The sequence below is a fragment of the Lipophrys pholis genome, assembly GCF_963383615.2.
Source record: "Lipophrys pholis genome assembly, chromosome: 22".
NCBI classification, from domain to species: Eukaryota; Metazoa; Chordata; class Actinopteri; order Blenniiformes; family Blenniidae; genus Lipophrys; species Lipophrys pholis.
In genome coordinates, this window is record NC_137644.1 from 15,204,985 (window position 1) to 15,219,433 (window position 14,449).

Sequence of the window (14,449 nt, forward strand, 5' to 3'; positions counted from 1 at the left end):
GACAGTGTGCCTGCTTTTGCATACCTCGCCTCCATAGGGATTGTAAGAACTCTTTTTTTCTCTCTTAAGGAGCCAAACACCTTTGGTAATGCTAATAAGGGGAATAAAACAATGTGGGGAGAGAAGATTACGACTGTGGCTCAAGCTTTTCCATTAAATTGTAAAAACTACAAACACCTTCTTATTCCTCTCCCCGCATTGTTATGTTATATTATAACACTGAATGTCTTCACAGTTGGCTTGTACATTGGCTTTTCAAACGCCTGTATGTTTCACACTGTGCTACAATGCTATGACGTTCTTATGTTTTATTGAAAGCGAATTCAGGGCTGGATAAGTGCCCGTCCCCTCAGGTGGTAGTGCCCACCTCAGATCGTACCATTAAACAAGATATGGGAGGTCTTGTTGTAAGGATGATATAGGTTCAGTCCTCCTGTGCGATAAATAGAAGTATCTAACATTTCTACAAAGAAAAACAAAGAAAGACACTGTTTGCTATGTATTTTTCAACGTGTATCTTTTCTATCTTTCATGCAGCGTTTGACCGATATTTCCGTAGCCGCTCGCTGTCCAACAACAGAAGAAATGTCTGGTTCGCCGAATTCTGGGAGGAAAACTTCAACTGTAAACTGGGGATGCACGGAAAACGGCCCGGAAGCCTGAAGAAATGCACCGGTAAGCCTCTAAACAGGAGTTCTTCTGTGATTTACATTGATTCATATGATTTTAAAGAACATCGTTGTTGTTTTCTGATACAGACTCATTCTGAAAAGGTTGCAATGATGTGGAAGGTAAATAATAGCAGGTTTTAAACACAGTAGACATAAGCAACACATCTCATGTGGAAAGTAGGACATTTTAATGTTTGATTAAAATAAACGGTCATTGAAGATTCATCGTTTAGCATCTCATATGGGATCATTTGATAATATTTACATCTGACTACATATATGCAAATGGGTTAAGTGTTGCTGAATCGCCTGGTGGGTTGATTCCACACATGTAACCTTTAACCTTTTTGCACATTTGGCAGGTGGCAAGTTATAATTGCATTTTATAAAGTACATCCTTATATCTTGCTTTTTTTTTTCTTGGTAAAGGATTTAACTGCCCCAGAAAAAAAGTACTTTCAGATATGGTAATTCTATCCTAAAAACATCCTGGGATTTTCATATCTGTTTGGATTGTCCATGGCATCTGAATATTTGTCAACCGAGAAAAACTCAGGGGTTTAATTAGTCTGTACTGTATGATGTAAAGAGCGCCGCTGGCTCTAATAAGTAACCCTAAAACACTGAACACACTCAGTGTTTGGCTTGAAGGAGCAATAGAGCTCAACAAGAGCAATGGTTTGTGTACTCAGTGCTCGAGAGGAAATTAAATATCTGTTGAGTTGGTGATTGTAAATCAGGTGATATTGTGTGTGTGTGTGTGTGTGTGTTTGTGTTCTCTCACAGGCACTTCTTGCTTGTCACTTTTGCATTGTGCGAATATGATCTGTGTGGCTTATATATCAAAATGCCTGCAGCTTTTTATTTTGCACAAGACAGCGGCAGCGTTCTCTGCATACCCGTTGACAGTGGCTGCCCCCGTTTGTAGCAACAAAGTTGGCAGTGCCAGTAGAAGTGACCCATACGTGTAACCTCTTCCAATTGTAGGTGTCATATAACTTCTGTGCTGCTGCGAGTGCACGCGCGTGTTTACATGAGTGTCACAGCGAGTATTCCCCGGCTGACGCCTGCCATTAGTTCACCTAATTAGGTTTGTAAGGCCTGACTCCCATTGACCGTCTATTACCAGTGCTGACATCTGTGTATATGGGCGTGTATGTGTCGAGATCCCTGTAGTCCACAACAGAGTCCATTAATTCCAAGTGCTTAGGTTTGTGACCTCCAAATCATCAACACAGAAGCCAATCAGCAGCCCGCTGCTCAAGGTCACCGGCGTGCCACGGTGCGATTATCACACGTGGAGGCTTGCAGAAAGCCCACTTGTGTCAACGGTTGCAATTAATAGAATGTTTGTGTCAACGGTGACACAAAAAAAAGAGTTGAAAAACAATAACCGTCAAGCTACAAGACAATTTGTTTTATTTTTTACTCAGATGATATGGGAATCAATATTTTTATTGCTATCAACCAAACCAAACCATGATAATTAGAATTTGTATATAAATAAAACACCTCTTTAAGATTCTTAAGGTAAAAGTTAGAAATAAGTAGTCCTGCATCAAATACAACAATGATTATCAAATTGTTTCTAAAGTATGAAAGACATTATATTCTTATACAATCATGCTGTATGCCATATTATAAGTGTAAAGTTTTAATGTCACGTTGAGGTGAGTCAGGGTCTCTGGGAGTTGAAACTCCTCCCAGCTAACAAGGGCAAAAAGGCAGGCTCCATCCTGGAGGGGTCACCAGTTCAGCGCAGAGATACACAATTAGAAACACACACACTTACACCTGCAGGCAATTTAAAGTCACCAATTAAACTCACAAGCAAGTCTTTGGATTATGGGAGGAAGCTGAATTGCATGGAGGAAAACGTGGAAACTCACCTCAGGAAGGCGGAGTTAGAAGAAGCAATGAGGTTGGTAAGCTTTCACCACTATCGTGCCAAAATACAATATTCTCATCTAATTCTAATTGTTTTAATGAAATTATTGACTGTTCTTGTAGCTGCAGAGTTTGAAAATACAACTTCACGCATTTCCGATATTTTGGAACGGTGATGGACTGCGTAGGTTTTCTCTGGCACTTTGATTTTCTCTCATACACAAAAACATGTACTTAACGTCAGGTCGTCTTGTAATCAAATTACTCGTAGGTGTAGATGGTTGTCTGTCTCTCTGGATGTCTTTTACTGGGATTGGATCGATTAGATGGGAATAGAAGGTTAATGGATGGATTAAAATATTCAACAAGGATTGAATGAGTGTTTGTATAGATGGACCAAAGAAAAAAGTTTAATATAATATGAACGGACCTCCAAAAATGAAACATCATCGAACAACCTATACATCATGTGCTCCTGCTTTTCCCTCTCTGCACTTTATTTCATTCACAAGATATTTTCTCTCCTTTCCTCTGTCAGTGCTAAATGAGTTACATGAAAATAATGCATATTTTATGAAAACATACCCAGCATGCTCCAACACGTAAAATCACACAGCATTGTAGTCACTGCATGATATATTTTAAGTTGCTTTTTATAGGAGATGCAGCTACTCCTGCCGGTGCACGACATCTGTTCTCCAGTCCAATAAATTCATTTTAATGATTTATTTAGAGTACATTACCACAGCTCTCATCTTTCATCATTCCATCTTTCATCGTGAGACTACGAAGCACAAAAGAAAAAAAAAAAGAAAAAACGGAGGGGGGGAATCCGAGGCACTCAGACTTGTGAGAGAGGAAGTAAAAAGCCTCGGCTTTTCAGACATGAATAATATGTTTATAAGCACATGAGCCAGAACAGCTCAGAAGGTGGAATGAAAGTATGTTCAGCTGGAAGTGTTGCAGTCAGGTAAAGCTTGTGCCTGCGGGGGGAAGTGACTGAGGCAGACCCCAGATCACAAGATCACAGATAAGCCGACAGACACTCATGTTCACAAACATGTTTGTGGATTAAAGTGCTGAGTGCACTAATGTTCTGTTCTTATGGTTGCAATTGTGGTTTTGTATAAAGGGATTATCTTTCTTACTGCCCACTTTAGAGGAAAAAAAACGGACAAAATACAATTATATTTTTGCTATTCAACAATTTCCAGAATCTCTCAGAAATTCGACTTGAATGGTAACTCTGGCTTTTAATAGGTCATAAAGCAAGTCTCTTGCAAATTTGCATGTTTAGATTGAAATTTATTTGATGAGATTTGATCTAATCACCCGGTACCAATAACACGAAAAACCAAATTGTGAACAAACCAGTTGGTGGCACGCCGCTATCTTGAGGCAATAGAAAGAAATTGCTCTATTGATCAACTCAGACTGGGTCTGAAGTCAATGATGCTGCATTTTATGGACATTTAATAACGTGCAGGAGCATAAACACACAAATAAGGAGGCTCAGAACTCACGTGCAGCTTTAGACTCGGTGTGCCAACCTTTGAAGACATTGCTTCGAGCTGTCATGGGAGAAATATTCCTTTGGACTTTATTTAGTACTTTCTATTTGAGTATATGTACCTTCATGACATGCTGCAAGGTGTAACTGTGTTTCACATACATTAACACTGGTTTGGTTAATGTTAAACTCCCAAAAACATCCTATATGAAATATTGCACTGGTCTTCACATTTGGGCTTTGTTTAAATCTGCCAAAGGGGCTTTTGACATGCCCATATCCACTGGAACTTTAGACGGTGCACAGTACACTTACTAAAACAAGGTTGCTACTTAAAGTGAAGTTCATAAGTTCATCAAGCTGAAATGTTTCACTTCTGCCCAGGTCCTGAATACAAAATGTTGTCGGCCTCTCCTGTCCTCCTCTCCCTACCCTCCCCTGGTAGTGTTGAGCATGTGGGAATAGGAGGTTGGGGTTGGGCAGTCAGACGGAAGGGACCCTGCCTGACCCTGTAAAGTCAAACTAAAACTGGTCTCCTGTATCATCACATCCATATTCTCTGGAACCGGCGCTCGGCTGATTCGTCAGACGCGCACACACAGTCGTAAGCATGACGGACAGGCGGAGCACATGGATTGTAACGCCAGCAAAAGGGGAAAAACGTGGCATGAAGGTGCATCCACACACACACCTTTCCACCTGAGCACATGAATGGATCCATTCCACCAGTGACTAGCATTGGTTGTGACGGAAGCTTTCAGCCTCAGGAACACACAGTGGAATTAAAGTGCACCGCGAGCAGGAAACAAGGGTGTTACATCGCAGTCTTTTACTTTTTTTTTTTTTTTTTCAACTGTATGGGACTTGAATTGTGCAAGTCTCAAAGGAAAGGTACCAATATTTCATTTTCTTCACTCTGTTGACCGTAAACCTTAGGTCACCTTTCTCGCTCTTAGGCTTTTCCCAACATAGCACCTCCAATAATAATTCTCTTAACTATCGAATTCTAATCTGAATGGCCGCACATCCACTCATCTACTATTCCAGTTTTGTCTAACTTAAGGTGTTTATCACATCTGACACTGAACAACAAGTGAGTTACTTCCTGGTCCATCACAGTGCCAGCGACAGTCACAAAAATATACGTGGTTACGGGCAAATTTGAGTCACCAGTTGACCATATATATATGTATGTAGAAAACCTGTGAATCCTCAGGGTCAGCAGTGTAATGTTCCCTGGAGAAGTCGGTATACTCTCGTTGTTCGCCTTCTTATAAAGTAACTCAGAAACGTCATTATTTAGACCATATATTTAGTGAAAATCCATTCATAATATTTTCTCTTCGTCACATAATTTATCGGGTAGCAATATTTGCCTCATCATAAACCGCCTTTCTCTGCCACTGATTGGCTTGTCCGCCCTCGTGCTGCTCTGTAAACAAAAATCGGCAAACTGGCTCGTAGATACTGCCGAGTGGTGCGCAACAGTGGGATTTAGATGTTGCTGTATGCGATGCTCACTACAAAATAAGTAGGTTTATGCCATTTACCTGCATATAGCCTGGAGTCCACCACTGTCCAGGGAGAACATGCAAACTCCATAAAGAAAGCCCACAAGCCCAACATTCAACCATGGTGACCGCCACTGTTATTTGGCAATACTAAAAATGACACCACAAAGCACGGCAGAAAATATTCAACAGCAAATACAGAGGCCAAAATGTGAAATAATCTCTATGTGCTGTGCAAGTATATATTTTATCTGCATTGATTAAATCCTCTGTCTAAAATAAGAATTTGATCTCAGATTTGTGCATTGGGAGATGAGACGGTTTCAGCGAAATCATTTATGTGGATGTTGACTACAGGAGATAAAAATCTGTTAAGTGGTCTCACCTCACAATTTGGAGAAATTGAATTTGTTTTTGTTTTTTATCATTTAATGAGCCCCGAGTAGTGAAATCCATAACTACTTCTAAACGCCATGGGCCTCTCAGCAGAATACGGTTACTATCTTGCTGTTATTGCCACTGCTGGACTGATTTTCATCTGTAGTTCAGTGTGTGTGTGTGTGTGTCTGCGTGTTTATTCTCAGTTAAGATCCTTCACATGGCTACAATAACTAATCTGCTTCGTGCAATTGTTAATTTTCACCATAAATGTGGTAAATCTGTTCATAAACTGCATATTTTACTATCAGTGGTTGCATTTGACTTGTTATGAAAGGCCAGTTCTTTTGGAGACGCTATTTGTAAAGCTATCTGTGAAGCCATTCAAAAAGTAATTTGCAATAATGTATGCTTTATGCAGCTGTATAGTTTGTGCTTGCTTTGCTTATTATGGATGGATCAAGCGTTGCACGCTGGGTTTAATGGGTCCAGTAACACTCAGTCAGAGATCTTTCTCCCTACTAAATGGAGGAAAAACACATGCAGCCAATACATCCAATGAACTACTTGTCTAATAACATGGAGGCCATTCAGTGAACACTGAGTATCATGACAATTATGAAATATTTGACTTTAATGTTGGAGCATTGGGCGTGTTTATGCTATAGAGCAAGACACACACATTATGGGTAGTATTACATCTGTTTAATTAAAAGATATTCAACATCTTAAATTTGGAGAAATAAAATGATCACATCGATGACTTGAGGTCATATCTAAAATAAGGTACGAAGCATGCTGTGCTCTCGGTGAAATTAGACTATAAAAGTATGTTCCAACTCAAACTAAGACTTCCAGCTGACTATGTGCAAAGGCAGAGTACATCCTGGACACGGAGAGAGAGGGACAGCCGCACGAAGAAGCAAAAAACAACAAAAAGCTATGAAAACTACTTCACATTCCCTAGTTTAATGTAAATATGTTACTGACTGTTGTGAAAGGAGGAATTTATCTTCTAAAAGCTACCAGATGACTCTTTGATGCCTTTCCTCCGTGACTCAACCTCTTCTCTTATTCTGTGAAAAAACATATGGTTTCAAAGATGCAACGTCTCTCCTTCCAACACAAGTGATGGATCCACGCTAGCAGGCAGTCCAGGAGTTAATTAGATCCTGACTTAGCCCAGCATGCACACATTTACCCTTGCGTACAAACACATGTTCGCTCGCTGCAAATAGACCGTATCCTAACGAGGTCGATGGGGAAGGAGAGTTATTAGGCTCGGAGGCTGAATAAACTGTTCTCTCCCCCGTGGAAATGCCTAAGGGCTGAGAAGACTGAGAGACAGAGACAAACACAGATGGAGAGTTTGATGGACAATTAAAACCGACAGGCACAGACACACACTGCGGACTGCGATCCAGACAGGGTTTCACGACTTTTTGAAGCCGTTTTCAGGAGGTGAGAGGAAGTGTCACTTAGCTGCAGTGAAATCATCCTCTCGTAGTGGACATGGTGTTGTAAATGTTCCCAGACATACACTTGTGGGTGTGTATGTGCAAGTGTGTGTGGTAGCTGGCAAATCTATAGCAAACAGATATGCAATACAGAAGGTGCTTTGTACATGCGCCCGGATTCTTAGAAAGTAAATCTCTATAGTAGTACATGTTAGACTCTTGCTGACTTAACTTGTGCACTTGTTATGTAATTAAATATATTAGTATTAAGCAGGCCATCTGGAACTATAATTAAGTGGACATATATGTCTACCTACTGTCATCCTTTTGCATTGTCATGGATGCACCAAAAGCAGCACATTATCCAATTGTTCTTGACATATATACATATATGTGACATATCAAATAAAATTTTTTTTTATATAAAATAACTACAACTTTCACATTTAACAACATAAACTATGCGGACCTTATGGTGGCTGTTTGGCTATGAAAAGGTTTGCAACATGAACACAACAGAAACTGACCAGCTGTTCCTAAAAAGAATTTGTGTATTCCATGTGCTTATCAGATGCATTCTTTTTATTCATGATTTAAACAATGAAGGCCATACTGTATAATCGTCAGTTCCATTTAGCTCAGTATCGCTGTATTTGGTTTGATTGGTCCAAAAAAAAATAGTGTAAGCGTGGACTCAAGTTTAGAGTAAAATCAGCTGTTCTATTTTATCTTGACACCAGACTCATGATTACACACAGCAAGGAGCAAATGCCGTAAAATTATTCACATCCAATTAGTAACAGCTTCAAAGCTTTAACATTACACATATCCATATTAGCAGATGGTTTGAGTGGGGGTTTTCTCCTGGTATCTCTCTGTGTTTGCTTTACGATAAACCTGCGATCTATAGGGTGAAGCCCACAATCGCAGTCGGGTGGGATGGTATCAAAAAATGGATGGTTTGCAGCAAACCAGTGTGACCACCATTTGCCTCACACAGTGCAACACATCTCCTTTGCATAGAGTTAATCAGGTTGTTGATTGTGGCATGTGGAATGTTGGTCCACTCCTCTTCAATGGCTGTGCCAAGTATCATGCTGCAACATGAGGTGATGGTCATGGATGAATGGCACAACAGTGGGCCTCAGGATCTCGTCACCGTATCTCTCTGCATTCAAAATGCCATCAATAAAATGCACCTGTGTTCATTGTCCATAACATACGCCTGCCCATACCATAACCCCACCGCCACCATGGGCCACTCCATCCACAACGTTGATATCGGCAAACCGCTCACCCACACGACGGCACGCAGGCTGTCTGCCATCTGCCCTGAACAGTGAAAACCGGGAATCGTCCGTGAAGAGAACACCTCTCCAAAGTGCCAGACGCCATCGAATGTGAGCATTTGCCCACTCAAGTCGGTTACGACGACGAACTGCAGTCAGGTTAAGGCCCCGATGAGGACGACGAGCATGCAGATGAGCTTCCCTGAGACGGTTTCTGACATTTTGTGCAGAAGTTCTTTGGTTATACAAAGTGATTGTTGCAGCAGCTGTCCGGGTGGCTGCTCTCAGACGATCATGGAGGTGAACATGCTGAATGTGGAGGTCCTGGGCTGGTGTTGTTACACGTGGTCTGCGGTTGTGAGGCCGGTTGTATGTACTGCTAAATTTTCTGAAACGCCTTTGGAGGACGGCTTATGGTAGAGAAATGAACATTCAATTCACAGGTAACAGCTCTGGTGGACATTCCTGCAGTCAGCATGCCAATTGCACGCTCCCTCAGAACCTGCGACATTTCAGGGTGGCCTTTTATTGTGGCCACCCTAAGGCACACCTGTGCAATATCCATGCTGTCTAATCAGCATCTTGATATGCCACACCTGTGATGTGGGATGGATTATCTCAGCAAAGGAGAAGAAGTTCAGCTCATGAAAAATCGGAGCAAAAACAAAAGTGTTGCGTTTATATTTTTGTTCAGTATAAGTCGAAACCTTTTTTCTTTGTTGAATTTATTTGATTTTGGTGTCTTTTTACGAGTAACAAATTCAAGAAAGCTGATTTCCTGCAATCAAAAATAGAACTCTGCTTTTGCTGGCAGTATAATTACCATCAGCTAACTTTATACTTGTGTTTGATAGTGTAAAAAAAGAACCTGCCTGTGCGTAGTTATAGCTTTCTGCCTCTCATTCTCGTCTGTGAATGCGTACCAGTACCTACACACACTCACAGATGACGCATGTGCAAATCCCAACCTTATTTAATGTGTTGCAGGTAAGATAGAACAAGTCCCTCAGCTGCTGTAGACTTATAGGTGTCACTGCCTCCACATGCTGCTTTTCCACGAGTCGGTTTATTATATTTCCCCACAACCTTCCCTCCTTGAACTCACAATCCATCACCTTTCATTTTCGCTCTTATTTATAATTCTTTTTCCTGCCTTCTGTCTTATTTGATGCAATTTTCTTTCTCTCCAGCTTTATCGCATCCCTCACCCACCTTCACTTGTGTCTTTTTTTTTTTCTTTTTCCTTTCCTGTCTCCTATCTCTGCCCTTGCTGTGTTTGTTAGGCTGTTTGTGCACGCGCGCGTTCAAGAGTGGCAATACACCGGGCCCGCTTACACGAAGCACACATTCTTTCAGCGACACAAGAAAGTGTTGTTCATATGTGCAGGTGGAGAGCTGTGCTGTGACGAGATGAAAAGATGGACTGACAAAGGGAAATTAAAAAAAGTTAACGGGGAAGACGAAGAGCAAGTGAACATATAGCCAAGTTGTGCCAAGACAGTGATTCAGCATAATATGAATAACATCCACAGTAATGTATACCAGAGATAACCTAGAGATGTAATATACATTAGCCCCATGTGTCAGTGGTGTCACATTATTCATGAAAAGAGGTGTTCTGCAGCAAATTGCTCTTCATAAAGCAAAAACCCTCCTAGCTTTGGTCTGACAGCAGGTTTGAGAGGGAAAGAGGATGAAGATGAAAGGCGAGGATAAGAAGGCGGCAAGCTCAACTGCAGTACCAAAGTTCTTATGAAACCCACTTTATGTGAACTGCTGTCATATTTTCATAGTTTTAGCTTCTTTTTTTTTTGTCTGTGATAAAATCTCTGAATTGAACTGGTTAGTTACTGAGATCAGGGAGACGTGATGTTTCTCAAACTGGCACAAGTGATATAATGGCTTTATTTGCACGTAGGGACCATTGTTGAGTTTTTATGTCAAGTAGCCTTGACTTCCCACTGCCACGGTTTCATATCAATTCAGTGGAATATTTTATGGACTCTGGTAAATGTGAGTCACTCAGTAATGTGATCTTATCCACTCGAGTCAGTTAGTTAATAAGGCCTCATTTACACCACAATGTCCCAAGTCCAAACACATTGTTTTTGTGCATATTCGTTTCAGAAAATATTTGTGTTAACACGTTTTGAAAACGTTTTGAGCCACTAGTGGGTGCTGTTGGTTGTTTTTTGTAATGAAATCACACATAAATGTCCGGAGAGATCAATATGCTTTAAATATTAACAATGGCACCAACAAGGACATTCGTGACGACAAAGTTGATTTGTTATTCCAGGTGACTCTCAACTTAAAAAAAACAACTACTAAGTCCTAAGAGAATCTGGACTGGGAGTCATTACACTCTGGAAGCCGCCATTGTTGTTATTGTCCATATACCTGCAAATGTGCAGAAGACCTATTTACTACAGCCGTGGTGCGAATGTTCAGCAGTAGCATTTCAGAAAAGCTGCATCATTTGTCCCCGTTTACACAGAGACGGCGTCAGAAGATTTTTGAAAAGTTCCACCTTGGGAGTGGTTTTAAAAAAGTAGCATTTTTAGTGGCTCTGAGCACCGTCATCATCCAAAATGCAAAGGAAGAAGGAGAAGATGCTGCTTTTTATGGCTGTTTAATGATGTATAGAAACATAGACTGGGTGGCTCAGAACTCATGTACAACCTGCTTTTGAAAATGGTGTGTAAACGTGTAACAAAATCTTACACTTGTGCAACATGAAATAAATCAGCTTTTACATTGCATTATATGCAAAAGTGATGTCTTTCCGTATGAATCTCATTACAATTAGAGAGGCTTTCTGTTTGTGTGTATTAGTGTGTCCAGGTGGGGGTGCATGCCGCAAGGAGTGTGTTCTTCTGTTCAGTGAACCACATGTGCAGGTCTGAGGGTACATAATTGGACATGAACAAAAATGTAATGAGGAAAATTCAATTTGCCAGGAGTGTGGTCAGGTTTAGATAAGTGTGCGTGAATGGCGCTCGTTTAAAGGGAAGATCATCAGTCAGTAGGCAGCCGTGTGTCGGTGTGACACATTACCAACATGCACTAGCCACAAATTACCCGACACATCACATCAGCTAATGAAATGCGTCAAATCAAGAGTTGTTCAGTCGAAGCAATCCCTTAATTATGATAAACTGATGTCTGCCCATGAAAAAGAGAAGTCCTCCATGTGCTGGTCATAGATCTGATCCGGAAGTGTGTGACACAGAAAGCTGTGCAGCCAGATGCTTGTCATGGCCGCAGCGTTCACAGATCATCTTCCGAGTCTCAGTGGAGTGAATGAGCGGGCTTTCTGGAAAAAAGGGAGCTGCATGTCAAGCAGAAGTCCTGGAGGGCTTCCTGGAAGGAGAGCGATGGATCCTGTGATGGCTGGTTTTGTTGACCAGTTTGAGGGCCGTCGCTGAGGAGTATACTTGCACTCAGAACCCTTGGCCTTCAACTGAATTCACTTCCATTGGAATTACTTTCATTGGTGCTCCAGCCTCCTGCACCCCCAAGTTGTGGTAGTAGTGGTGTAGAAATTATTGAATTATTGGTGGTGGTTTTCTGCTGTTGTGGTGGGGGGTGCCGGATAGAAGCAGAGAAAAGGATAGGACAGATTTTAACCCTGGTTCGGGTAGGGCGTAGGAATTCTCGATTCAGTTCAACAGACAAAAAGCCACATCCTGCAGACGAGTCCACGTGCTGCAGACAGGTTGGGGCAGGAGGCTCGGAAAACAACATTATGAAGTCATTAAGTCATTTCATGAAAACTCTTTTTAAACTACTCGCAGGTGCGACTGCCACCAAGTTGGTAATCTCTGGTCTAGAGATTCCCCAGTCGTCAACAATACTCCTCCAAAAAGTGTAACGAAAGGTCGATAAATGTCTTTTAAATGTTCAAATTTGGAAAGATAATCACCACGACAGCTTCTCTCCATAGCGTCCTCTGTTCGGTTAAAGTCCTCCCCCTTACGACAGCAGGCCGCCACATGATCGGTCAGATGTCAGCACTGTTGCAGCCCCGATCTCACTGGGCTGACAGTTTGTCAAGGGATCTGCAAATAAGTTTCAAAAATATCTCAAAACATTGGAAGTTGTTTAATAGGTCCCTGCAAATCTGTCTCTTGAAGTATGAACATGACGAAACACCTTATTTTCACACATTAGTCTCATAGTTAGCTGAGATGTCTCATACCAGTTTCTCATTTAATCGACTTTCCGCGAATCGGAAAGTGAAAGAAATGAGAGATGAGCCTTCCTGTTGTCAGTCTGGTCTTCATCAAGGTTGGGGTCCTCATCTAGCATCATCTGCACCTCTTTTATGAGCTCCATTTTGCTTAATGAGGACAGTTTGATTGCTGGTCTGGGGTGAGACCTGGTATACTTGGTCAAAGATTCTCAACTGTCTCTCATATCTATTGTGAAACTATATTAAGTGTCTATTGCAAAGTAGTTGCAACCACCAATAATTTGGAATTTAGTTCGCTGAATGTTTTTTTGGAGTTTGTGCAACACTTTTGTTCCGTTTGTGTGATAACGAAACAGCTCAGTGAGATTCCAACTGAAAACCATTGTGGATTATTAGATTGGATCTGGATTTATGTGTCCTGACTTGTCACAGTACAGAAAGGTGTAAAATGACACTTCCTGATGTACATATCAACATATCTGAAGCAGTGGAAGGTTTTTTTTTTAATATTTGTAGCAATTACATAACCACCTGCAATTATAAACAGTTTTTTATTTAATTAAACTGTTCTTGACAAACCCGTATATTTCATATTTTTATTACTTTAGCCAACGAAAGTTGGCTGAGAAGGTTATGTATGTGTTTATTCCTTTATTTACTGATTGGTATGTATGTGTATGTATGTATGGATGAGTTTTACCAACTTTCCGCAAAAACTACTCACCCAAATTGCATGAAATGTTCAGGGATGATTCGTCATCATCCAAGGACCAATCGATTAGGTTTTGGGATGTTAATGGCTTACCATTTCTGAATAAATCCCAAAAAACAGAGGAAACAAATTCCCATACAAAGCGGATGAGAGAGGCACCTCATGGAGGACATCAAAGGAGATGAGCGTCTGTTGTCATGGAGACGCTCCCTGCTCAGTGTTTCACACAGTGATGTAGCTACCTTACCTGCCTCGGGAGCATCGATATGAGCTCAGGGCTATCGTGGTATCATGCTAACTCAGTCCCGCAAACAAATGTGGCGTGGGCGAAGGTCTGCGCTCTGCCGAGGGAAGTTCTAGTTGAATTAGTTTACAGATGGTTGTTCTAAAACATTTGCCACTGCGCTCTGGTTCTACACAATCATGAAGCACTAAACACTAATGTGTCTTCTTGTGTTTGGAGAACATTGGATCGACTGATGGATATAAATAATCTGCACACATATTTGAGTTTTCTACCCAAACGAGTGTGAGTCTTCTTAACGATCAGCCCCTATAGGATGATTGTGCTGACAGATGCACTTTAACATTCGTGGCTGCCGGCACGTTCCACGACACACACTCGCTTCTGATGAAAGTTATTTGTGCAGCACAGTATCGACACAACCCCTCGGCTCGGGCGCTCTCTTGTCAAATCATGCAGAGCAGAATCTCTGTGTGATGTTCATTTCTTATTCTCCTATATTGATTATTCATTTCTCTCTTCCGAGTCAGGCCACGGAATAACAGGAGGCGTGTGTCAGTGGAGGCGTGTGTAGGTGGGCAACTCATTTCATATC

General features: G+C 41.3%; 1 protein-coding gene across 2 annotated transcripts in view; it reads left to right on the forward strand.

Annotated features, from left to right (window-relative positions):
• The window catches only part of grm8a (glutamate receptor, metabotropic 8a), a 240,438-nt gene that overhangs the window by 167,300 nt on the left and 58,689 nt on the right, over positions 1–14,449 (forward strand). For both annotated transcript variants that reach the window (XM_080492342.1, XM_080492341.1), the window contains exon 6: positions 538–675. In XM_080492342.1, coding sequence (XP_080348468.1) covers positions 538–675 — 138 coding nt within the window. The remainder of the gene's footprint in view (positions 1–537; positions 676–14,449) is intronic.